The sequence below is a fragment of the Penaeus chinensis genome, chromosome 11, assembly GCF_019202785.1.
Source record: "Penaeus chinensis breed Huanghai No. 1 chromosome 11, ASM1920278v2, whole genome shotgun sequence".
Taxonomy (NCBI): domain Eukaryota; kingdom Metazoa; phylum Arthropoda; class Malacostraca; order Decapoda; family Penaeidae; genus Penaeus; species Penaeus chinensis.
The window spans coordinates 28,621,192-28,633,691 of NC_061829.1; the positions used below are offsets into that span (position 1 = coordinate 28,621,192).

The 12,500-nt window shown below is 39.7% G+C and overlaps 1 protein-coding gene across 2 annotated transcripts in view; it reads right to left on the minus strand.

Moving 5' to 3' along the window:
• Positions 1-12,500, minus strand: part of LOC125030609 (mycosubtilin synthase subunit C-like) — an 85,656-nt gene that overhangs the window by 66,025 nt on the left and 7,131 nt on the right. For both annotated transcript variants that reach the window (XM_047620758.1, XM_047620757.1), the window contains exons 3-4: positions 11,731-11,897; positions 2,481-2,598 (exon numbers count right to left, since the gene is read on the minus strand). In XM_047620758.1, coding sequence (XP_047476714.1) covers positions 2,481-2,598; positions 11,731-11,897 — 285 coding nt within the window. The remainder of the gene's footprint in view (positions 1-2,480; positions 2,599-11,730; positions 11,898-12,500) is intronic.

The window sequence follows — 12,500 nt, forward strand, 5'->3', positions numbered from 1 at the left end:
GAAGCTGTCAACATCCTTCACAGTCGCCCATTGTTTGAACATTGTCATGTTCACAACATAAAAAAGCCGGCGACAAGCGGAATGTTGTTATGCAGAATCCACGAAAGATGAAGGGTTCCAACATCTTTATCAATGAAATTGAATGGTACCAATATCTTCTGATGCCAGCATACCACCAGGCTCACTGAAATTAACAACCATACAACATTCGATCCTGCAAATTCAAGGACCCAGGGTGATGAATTAGATCTATAATTTCAATTTAAAAATGAGTGCCAATTCTGATGCTTAAGCTAGTGAAATAATACCCCACAGCAATGGTGTAATTTCTACTCTTGCTCATCCCAGCGATATATAGTATAATAACTTTTCCGTCAGTGATAATGAAGATACAGAGAGACGTGGCCCTGTGTAAAGAAAGTTTACTATTGCCAATCCTGTTAGCTAGTGATGGGCTGAGTCAAACGTTTTCTTGAGATCGATGTAGGCTGGAAGCAGCTACTACCGAGTTCACGACGGCATACCACAACGGCTCGAAGCGCTAGGATACAGTCTACTGTGCACTTGCTACGAGTGAATCCAGTCTGCTTCAGTTTCTGGTGCCTTAGTAGGTGGTCACGGATCCTTTTCAGAAGGATGTAGGCGAAAACATTGTCTGGTATAAAATGAGCAGTGTTAAGCCACGGCAATTGCCACAGTCCCATCGGTCCCCTTTCCCCTTCCATAGAGGGATGACCACGCCCCTCAACAGGTCAGGGGGAATGGAACCAGACTGCCTGGTGGCAATCAAGACTGTATGTAAGCCCCGTTCCATAGGCTCACCCCAGCCTTTCGTAGTTCAACAGGGATATTATATATGCCAGCAGCTTAACCACCCTTCACTTTAGAGATCTCTTCCCTAATTTCAGTTAGGGTAGGAGGTTCCTCGCTGACTGGTGGGTCTGGCACAGTTATTGAATTACCACTTACTGCTGGAGCGTCAGCTTTGACAGCTGCTCAAAATATTCTGCCCAACGTTCATGAACCCCAACATGATCTAAGATTATCTGTCCATCCACTCAGCGGATTTCAGTCATCTGTGAGGAGGGCTTAGAGTTCAGTTTTCTCAGGGCTTGGTAGGCAGGGCAAAGGTCAATTACTAAGTAATGGCCTTTAGCTGGGCTCCTGATGAACTGTTTCTTGTCCCTTCTAAGCAGTGGCAGCGCAAGTCCTCATTGAAATTCAGCCGAATCATGCAACACACTTCTCTGGCCTCCAATGCCTCCAGTGAGATGAAATTCTGCCTTGCCCTCGGGCGTTCGCCAATAGATTCCCACAGAGCGACTGGGTCCGTATATATATATATATATATATATATATATATATATATATATATATATATATATATATATATATATACCTACATATATATATAAATATACCTACATATATATATATATAATATATATATATACTTACATATATATATATACATATAATTACATTTTTTAACAGCCATCCATTCAACCGCGGTTCGGCGCGATGACACTTGGGCCACGGCGGCGACTTCCCCTATGACACCTGCATTTGACTTCTCAAGGCGATATGTCGTGTTCTCGGGCTCAAGCCAGCAGTCAGAGCGCAGGCATTTTTACGGAATTGAACTCGGGACCACGAGGGTCAGAGTCTAGTGCTCTAACCACTGGACCATCGCAGCAGTCATACATACATATATATGTGTGTGTTTGTGTGTGTGTGTGTGTGTGTGTGTGTGTGTGTGTGTGTGTGTGTGTGTGTGTCTGTGTGTGTGTGTGTGTGTGTGTGTGTGTGTGTGTGTGTGTGTGAGTGTGTGCATATATATGTATCTGGAGAGAAAGAGAGAGAAATACACGCATATACAAATACATACATACATACATACATACACACACACACACACACACATATATATATATACAGACTTACATATATAAATATATATATATATATATATATATATATGCAGACTTACATACATAAAAAATATATATATACAGACTTACATATATAAAAACATATATATACAGACTTTCATATATAAAAAAATATATATACAGACTTACATATATAAATATATATATATATATATATATATATATATATATATATATATATATACAGATTTACATATAAAAAAAAAAAATATATAAAGACTTTATATATATCTATAATCACACACACAAACATATATATACTCATATATATATACTCACATATATATATATATATATATATATATATATATATATATACTCATATATATGTGTATATATATACACACACTCATATATACTCATATATATATATATGTATATATATATATATATATATATATATATATATATATATATATATGCATATGCTTGCGTGCGAGTCTTTGTTGATTATTTTTTGATTCATGGTATTTCGTTTTTGTGAATTTACAATTCAATTAAGACTACACAAAAATATATTCTAATTACCTTATGTATTGCTAGCAGACAAGTAACCAGATGTGACGTCGGTGCCATACAGATGGCCACGATACGATCGCCATCGGGATTGGACACCGCAGTCCCTCTCAGACGCCGAAGCAAACATCTGTTAAAAAGAGGGATAGCGTGAGAGAACGGTTCTCTACTTCATAAAATACTACTATATAGTACGAGGAATACAAAATAAATGATGATAACGAAACATACATATATATATATATATATATATATATATATATATACACATACATATATATATACATATCCTTATGGGTGGGTGCTTCATGCTCGGGGGTGATGTGAAGCGATGGTATGGTAGCTTAGATAGTGTTAAGCGCTTTGCATACCTTATCGGTTTCAGCTGCCACTGCTGGCTAGCCTGGTGCGAAAAGGGAACAGCTATGCATAACACTCCCCTGCCAGCTCATAGCCTCTCCATCATCAAGACTTCTGCAGTGCCTCTTCGTGGCCCCCCATGGAAACTAGGTACCTTGCAGTCCTAGGCTGAATTGTAGAGGTTCTTGGAGCAGCAGGAGGCCCTCACGGTACGGAGTCATGGCCCACCGGCGTGTGGATACGCCCTGGCTTCGCACTAACTCCTGCCCCTGTGCCCCCTGGGGTTAATGTGTGGCTCTGGGGACGCAGGCCTTGCCTCCCCAGAGGCAGATAATCTCACATCTTGATGGGGTGCGTGTGCATTGGGCCGAGTATTTTGAGCAGTTGTATCAGGCCACAAACAGTTAACATGGATGCGGGAAATGTTGAGATTCCTCTGCCAGACCTACCCATCAGCGAGGATCTACCCTCCCTGACTGAAATCAGGGAGGCGATCTCCAAGCTGAAGAGTGGTAAAGCAGCAGGTAGCTGTTGCATCCCAGCTGAATTGTTAAAGGCTGGTGGAGAACCTAGGGCAAGGGGCTTGCATGCAGTCCTGTCTGCCATCTGGCAGACTGGTACCATTCCCCCTGCTGAGGGGTGTAGTCATCCCTCTCTGGAACGGGAAAGTCACTGTGGAGCAACTCTGGACAATATCAAAGTTACAGACCTTGACTTTGCTGATGAAGTTGCCATTCTATCTGAATCTCTGGAAACCCTAGTGCATTTAGCAATGAAGCGAAGCCCCTGGGTCTAGAGGTCTCCTGGACCAAGACCAAGATCCAGGATTTTGGGGGCCTACTAGGAGACCCTATGCAGTCAGTACGTGCTTGCAGTAAAAACATCAGTCATAGAGAGTTTTATATACCTCGGTAGTGCAGTTCACGACTCTGGCCTGTCAGACCAGGAAGTCAGTAGACGTATTGGCCTGGCAGCAGAAGTCATGAAATCTCTCAACAAGAGTATTTGGAGATGCCGATACCTGTGCAGAAGTACCAAGCTATGTGTTTTCAAGGCCCTGATACTGCCAGTTTGACAATATGGTAGTGAAACTTGGACGCTATCTTGTGCTTTGGAATCTTGTCTTGATGCCTTTTTAACAGATCTTTGCGCCGGTGTACATATGGCCATGAGGGACCCTCGTAGGTGGAAGCAAAGGGTGGATGCGGCTATACGCCCCTGCCGGCGTTAGCTCCCAAATGATGATGATGATATATATACATATATATCTGGATGTATGTATACCAACAATAACACAGACACACATATATACAGATATGTATACACATGTGTATATATAGGGAATTGAACTCGGGACCACGAGGGTCGGAGTCAAGTGCTCTATCCCCCGGACCATCGCGGCAGTTATATATACATATACTTATATACATATATACATATATCCATAAATACATTCATATTTACATATATATCAGTAGATATGCATACCAACAATAACACACACATACACATATATACAAATATAGATATATATACATATATATACATATACATATATATATATATACATGTCAATATATATGCATATATATACAAAAATATATACATATATATGGACATATATATCATATATACTAACACACACATATATATATACATATAAATATACACATATTAGTTCCACTACAGACATAGGCATCTCTCAATTCACTATTAAGAGGTTATATGGGAGTGTCACCCTTCCCTGATTGGATGCCCTTCCTAATCAACCGCAGTTCGGCGCGCTAACACTTGTGCCACGGCGGTGACTTCCCCTACGACACCTTCCTTTGACTTCTCAAGGCGATATGTCGTTTTCTCGAGCGAGCAGTCAGAGCGCCGGCATTTTTACGATTGTCGCGGCGTGGAATTGAACTCGGGACCAAGGGGGTCGGAGTCCAATGCTCTAACCACTGAACCATCGTGGCAGTCATACACATACACACATATATATATACATATATATACATATATATAATATAATATAATATATATATATATATATATATATATATATATATATATATATATATATATATGCGTGTATGTGTTTGTGAGTGTGTGTGTGTATGTGTATGTGTATATAACTATATACTTATATACATATATATGGATATATATGGACATATATATATATAGACAGGTTGATAAATAGATAGATAGACAGAAAGTTACATAGATATAAATATTTATATAAATGTATGTGTATACATATATATGTATATGTGTATATATATATATATATATATAATACATATGTGTAATATATATATATATATATATATATGTGTGTGTGTGTGTGTGTGTGTGTGTGTGTGTGTGTGTGTGTGTGTGTGTGTGTGCCTGTAGTTTTCCTTGGCCCTACTTGAAAGAGTACAATATCAAGCCCAGTGTCTCGGAAAATGGTCCCCCAGTCACATTTCACTTTTTTTTTTTTAGACAAGTGTGTCTAGGACGATTAAGGGCTGGGCCAGGAACACTGAAAAGTAGACGGCAGAGAGGCTAAGCAGAAGGCGACGATATACATGAATAGACAGTAAGCAGAATAGGGCTCCAAAACATTGTCAATGACCCAAAACTGGACACTGAAAAGGCTGCAATAAGACATCAACAAGGATGCAAAAGGACAACAGTAGGGAAGTTACTGGTCACTAGGACCTTAACTTGCAATGGGACATCAGTAGTGGCAACGGGCCATGAAGCTTGAGGGCATGAGTTTAGTGCAGAGCTGTCGCGAGAACCGCTATCAAGAAGATACTTGTTTTCATGAATCCTTTGGTTATATCAAATACCTCTGATGTAAACTCAAAATCTTCGCTGTTATTTCCTCTCAATAAGCGTTCCATGTCGTTAGCAACTTTCACAATATAGTTTTTTTCATTACAGAATATAATGAAAATTTGGCCTGCTTTACATTTTGTTTCTTTTTACTGTGTGGTCACAATCCAAAGCAATCTTACTAAAGTATGCCATATGTGATGTATTCAAGGCAAGATAATTAAACAACATATTATGTACATCTGTATATGCTATCATATAAACAATTATCCTGTCATTTATGGTATCTATCATCTACCGACTAGGACATCATACCCTACCGACTCCACCATTACTAGTTCATCACTACGTCAAAGGGCACTGTAATAGCAGAAGACGCACAGCACTCTCCTACACTAGGGTAGCCTTTACGGGCATTGACCCCTGGGTAGGGAGGCCCAGTAGTCTGGGGCGTCCTTTGGGCGCACTTTTTCTTTATACTGAATTCTCTTCATCTATTCATGTGACTTCCTTGAGCCTATCGGAGTACCCTTGTGGGCTCCCATATTCGCCTGGGGGATGGGCATCGAATTACCGTCCTTCGCACTAGGCAAGTTCGGCGGTAATGAGGTGTCTTCCACATAACTCGATCCCTTTTGGTACTGGAGTACGCAACCAGGCTTCCACTGGGGGGTGGGGGGTAGAGGACGGAAAATGCCACACTCTTCTCTTAGCTATTGCTGTTAGGTTGATTAACAGTAGTTAAGGGTTAACTGGTCTCTTAAAGAGTGAAAATATGAAGGACCAAAGCGTAGTGGACGTGATCTACATGACCAAGAAAGACGGGAAGGTGCGAACAAAAAACGGATTGTGCTTTTTTACTTCTGCTTCAAGTAAAATTCCTGAGTATGTCACAGTTGGATACGAGCGTGTCCTTCAAAAACCTACATTCAAAAACCTATACGGTGCAATCGATGCAATACAATGATAAAGATAATAGTAAATTTACTTGTGGTAAATGTGCTGGAGATCATGACACTGCTGTATGTACTAAGAACACTCTCAAGTGTGCTAATTGTGGAGGTCACCATCAATCTGGCTCTGCCGAGTGCCGCAGCTTGAAAACGAGACTGAAATATTAGCATACATGAGAGGGCAAGGCACTTCTAAATCCTATAAAACATAATCTTCGCGTTAACCATTATACAATGGAACAGTTGAAGTCTTAGACCTAAAGTAAATGACCTCAGATTATTAGCTCCTATTATTAGCATCCTATGCTCCTGATATTATAGTTCTTCAAGAAATGCAATTAATACACCTCGTCTCTGACGAGATCGTTTCGCTGAGGAAATTCTAGGTGATTTTAATGGTCATCATACATTATGAGGTTCCCTGCGGGCGAATGGTAGAGGTGAGCAATTAGTTAAGTTGATTAATCATTCTGATCTGTTCATTCTAAACAATGGTAGTCCGACGCGGGTGGACGATAATATCACATATTACTGGTCTCTTCATCAATAGCAGCCAAGTGCCTGTGGCACACCATTGACGACTCGTTGGGAAGCGATCACTGAAGGTGATCAAGAACGCCTTCAGCATCTAAATTTAACGTAAACAGAGCAGACTGGGTCGCCTTCACAAGGAGCGTCAAGCTTGAACGTGGAGAAACCATTGATGATAAAGTAAACAATATTCAGAATTTGATTTTAGATGCAGCAATGCTATCCATTCCCAAAACTTCGACAGATAGCATTAAGCATAGAGTTCCATGGTAGACACCAGATTGCCGCAGGGCGCTGTGCCGACGCAATAAGGCCTACAGGCTTTTCAAAAATAACATCACTAATGTGAACTTTTGCAATTATAAACAAGCAAGAGCTAGGGCTCGTAGAATAATTAGACAAGCAAGAAGAGACTCCTGGCAAGGCTTTGTCTTTACAATAAATTGTAATACAAAAATATCAGAGGTTTGGTCCACTGTCAATAAAATGAATAAGAATAAAACATCTTGTAAAATTAAAAACATCATTCACGAGGGAACCAATTTCGATTCACCTAGAGACATTGCTAATGAACTCGCCAGGCAGTTCTCTTATACTAGCAGCTCAGACAATTGCCAACTCGCATTCCTAATCATCAAGGAAGTGGCTGAGCTGAGAGGAACATCCCTAGGCCCGATAAGATTCAATATGAGATGTTAAAGCATCTTAATCATGATGCCATGATTAAGTTGCTAGAAGTGTACAACGAAATTTGGAAAAGCCACACTTTTCCAAACTCATGGCACTTAGCCCACATCATTCCAGTATTGAAAGGAGAGGGTAATCCCAGATCTGCCATCTTCTACCGCCCAATTGCGTTGACGACAAGTTGCGTATGCAAGGTCATGGAACGAATTGTTAACAGTAGGCTATTGCATTTTTTAAATACCGGTAATTTACTAGTTGACGAGCAGTGCGGTTTCTGGAAGGGACGCCAATCTCTCGATCAACTAGTAAAGTTGGACAGTCATATTCAAGAGGCAATTGCCAAAAAAGATTTTTTGATTTCAGTATTTTTAGATATAGAAAAAGCCTACGACATGACATGGCGATATGGCCAACTCAGAAAACTTTATGCTTTTGGATTACATGGAAACTTGCTATGTTTTATTCAAAATTTCATTTCTGACAAAACTTTCTGTCAAACTTTTTTTCTCGCAATGTTACTTTTTGGACATTTTTGTCCAGGCAAACGGGGTCCCACAAGTAATTGTCTTGTCACCAACATTATTTCTATGTATGATTAATGACATCCTACCAGCTCCCCCTCGGAATATTAAATACTCACTGTACGCCGATGATTGTGCAGCAATATGGCATTCCAGCAATAATGCAGAGTTCTCGGCAAATCGCATCCAACTGCCACTGGATATGATTCCTAACTGGGGCCTCCAGTGGGGTTTTGAGTTATTCACAAGAAAGAGTATTGGGGTAATTTTTACACATAGAAATATACCAAACATCAGACTAACTTTAGATAACCACCCAATACCCATTTAAAATTCTGCTAGATTTCTTGGTCTACTCTTTGATTGTAGACTTAATTTGAAAAACCCACATTGGTCAGTTAAATAATAAATGTCAAAAAGCACTAAATTTATTAAAGTGCATTTCTGGTAATAAATGGGGAGCTGATAGAAAGTCTTTGCTAATGACAAAGAAAACCCTGATTAGGTCTAAAGTAGATTGTGGGTCAATCGTTTATGGCTCAGCATCAAACTCGACTTTGAAAGGATTGGATGATGTGCAGAATGCTTGTTTACGTGTGTGTCTTGGAGCCCTGAAGTGCACTCGAATCGAGCGTCTTGGGGAATAGTCAGGAGTACCTCCTCACCGACTCATACGTGGCCAATTAGCCCTGACCTGTGCCGCTAAGGTGACTCGATACCCGAGCCATCCCAATGACTTTGTCGACCTCGTCGAGAAAATCGGTATAGATTTCTCTACTATCGATACCCTGGTCCAGTCAAATACAGTGCCATGGGAAACCCCCAACTTTTCAATCATGGAAGCCTGGCTTCCATCAACCAAGGCCATGGCGCTGGAGGTGGAGGTACGCCAGCGGTTCAGAGAAATCCTTATTAAACATCTATCTTTTTTCATATATATACCGACAGCTCCAAGACAAATGAGGTTGTGGGTGCGGGTGTATGGTCGACTGAATGTCAATTGAAGTTTCGACTGCCGAATCATACATCGATCTTTCTTGCCGAACTTTTTGCCATTGATAAAGCTATAAGTTTTGCACTATCGACGACCCATGGTAGAATAGTTATTTTTTCCGATTCATTACGTTCACTTAAAGCTATTAAATCCTTAGAAACCACTAAAAATGAATTGCTGGGTAATATCATTCGGAAGCTACATGGTGCCAACAAATCAATCAAGCTAATATGGGTACCAGGCCACTCTGGTATCCATGGCAATGAACAGGCTGACAAATTAGCCGGGTCAACTGATTATCTGGACAGTTGTTTTGTGTCTCTTATAAAAGCAAAAATACATCTCCTGTGGACCAGTGAGTGGACCAAGCTCCAACTGACAAATAAAGTCATACTAAACATCGAACCGTGGGACACATCCTACAGGAAAGAAAAAAGGGGGGAGGTGGTGTTGGCCCGCCTTGGGGTCAACGTTGCAAGATTTACACACCTCACTCCCTGCAGAAAAAAGAAATACCCTACACAATGCCAGACATGCAACTCCAACATGACAATAGACCACATCTTAACAGCATGTCAGATTTATAATAACCAAAGACAAAGCATAAAAAAATACTTCATAATAAACAATAAAGATTTAACAACATCAAATCTCTTATCAGATGACGAATAAATAACTTTTCTAAGGGAGACAAAACTGTATGACCTTATATAGACCGATAGAATAAATAGGATCCATTGGCTTAATATTGGCCACATGCCGCTGGTTCATTGCCAATAAATCCAACAAAGAAAGAAAAGAACGGGGAAGGGCATCTTTTAGCCGTGGGGCGCTGACCTATGGTCGCAAGAATAACGAACTAAGAGGCGGTGAGATAGATTTTTGTTACTTTTAATACTCTTTTTAATGAGGTTCAGTGTTTTTGACCTTTTAATGTTCAGAGCATTTGCATTTTTACTACTCCCGCTTATTTTGGGGTACTGGAGGATGGTGATTCTCGATTTTTAATAAATTCTTGTGATTTTGTTTTTCAAATAGTGTTTTTAAGACTCCATTATGTCTCCCCTCTTTAAGAATTAAAGTAATTTGATGATCAACTTTAAATACTATAAGTCGGGCATAACCACGCTAACCGGCAGTGTTGACCCTCGAACCTTGGTACCTTCTGTACACTTACACTTGCTTTCTTTAAATTTACTTACACTCTTCTACGTACCTCTCACTTTACAAACTTACGTTCCTAGACAAATTAACCTGGTGGTGGCAGCTAAAAATTTCGTACCAAGGATTGACGGTTGATCTTATAGATCACGACAAAAGAACTTTGAGAACCTACATTACATACCAATGGATAACGTAACAAAATGCTACCAAATCAATGAACAGGGTAAAAAAATCAAATGGATTTACATACTTTCAAGAGAGTGTATTCTTCCCTAATTGTGAATGAAATGAAAGCGGAAACGCCTAAGAATTTCATAAGGTCTGAATTAAAATTCACAACGTAGCGTGTACATATATCCAAACTTGGTTTACTTTGATTATGCCTATGGATAATTCAGAAAATATAATATTCCAGTTATAGTAGCAATAGTATTTTGTGAAAAACGTGCCAATCTAGATTTACACGGTAAGAACATAAAATATATAATTTTAATAGATGTTAACAAAATATGAATTCAGCGTGTCCATTAGGCCTACTGATAGTTCTGGGTGGTCAGTTGTAACTGAATTGGGTAAGTTTTGTCATAGGTTTCGTAACTAATTTAGCAAACTTCACCATGTTGACGGCATGTTGATAGCATTACATCAAACCAATATGGGCCCAAAATTATTTACTTGCCAGTCTAATGAGAGGTGGCATCACGTAATTGCCAAACAGAGGATCCCAAATATCTGCAATCGGTAGCATATGTTGGAAAAAAAACTAATTCACCAATGGTTGTTGGTGTACAGTCTCTGGATGACATATCAGAATTGTAACCATATGTGTCATGATCGTGATCGTAGTTTAAGTTTGTCGGTGGCATATGAACTGTAACCAGGCTACACGAGATAAATGGTTTGGTATCAGAAAAATTGTAAGTGTAAGGGCCCAGCTATGCGGGATATATATATATATATATATATATATATATATATATATATATATATATATATATATATATATATATATATGCATGTATGTGTATGTGTGTGTGCGTGTGCGTGAGTGAGCGAGTGAAAGAGAGAAAGAGAGAGAGAGAGAGAGAGAGAGAGAGACATAGAGAGAGAGAGAGACAGAGAGAGGGGGGTGGGTAAATAAACAAAACGAGAGAGAAAAAGAGACGGGGTAAGGTAAACAAAACGAAAGAAAGAGAAAGAGATGGAAGGATAAAAGATTTCGAAGAGAACTGTACCTGGCTAGCGCATTTGCTCTCTGGTTCAGGTGATAGTAGGAGAGCCAAACGTTTTGTCGAACATCCTTAACAGCCGGCGCCGTCGGGCAAGTCAATACCGTCATTTCGAACAGCCTTGGAAGTACCACCACCTCCGGCAATTGGCGTGTCGGCCCCTGCAGCGCCATCTACAACATGATGAAAAAATGTTCAACAATTAAGTATTCATGATCTGAAAAGATGTACAAACGTATATAATCCTATATGACTATGTGTTTTTGGGTGTACAGTGTTACAAGCAGATATATATATACACACATAAATGAATACTCCATGTGTGTGTGTGTGTGTGTGTGTTTTCATATATATATGTGTGTGTGTGTGTATGTATGTGTGTGTGTGTGTGTGTGTGTGTGTGTGTGTGTGTGTGTGTGTGTGTGTGTGTGTGTGTGTTCATATATATATGTGTGTGTGTGTGTGTGTGTGTGTGTGTGTGTGTGTATGTGTGTGTGTGTGTGTGTATGTGTTCATATATATTTGTATATGTGTGTGTGTGTGTGTATGTGTATGTGTGTGTGTGTGTGTGTGTGTGTGTTCATATATATATATATATATATATATATATATATATATATGTGTGTGTGTGTGTGTGTGTGTGTGTGTGTGTGTGTATGTATGTGTGTGTGTGTGTAGACATAAGGATGCACGCACAACCACACACACACACAAAGAAACACACACACGCACGCACACACATACACGCACACGCACACACATACACACACACACAC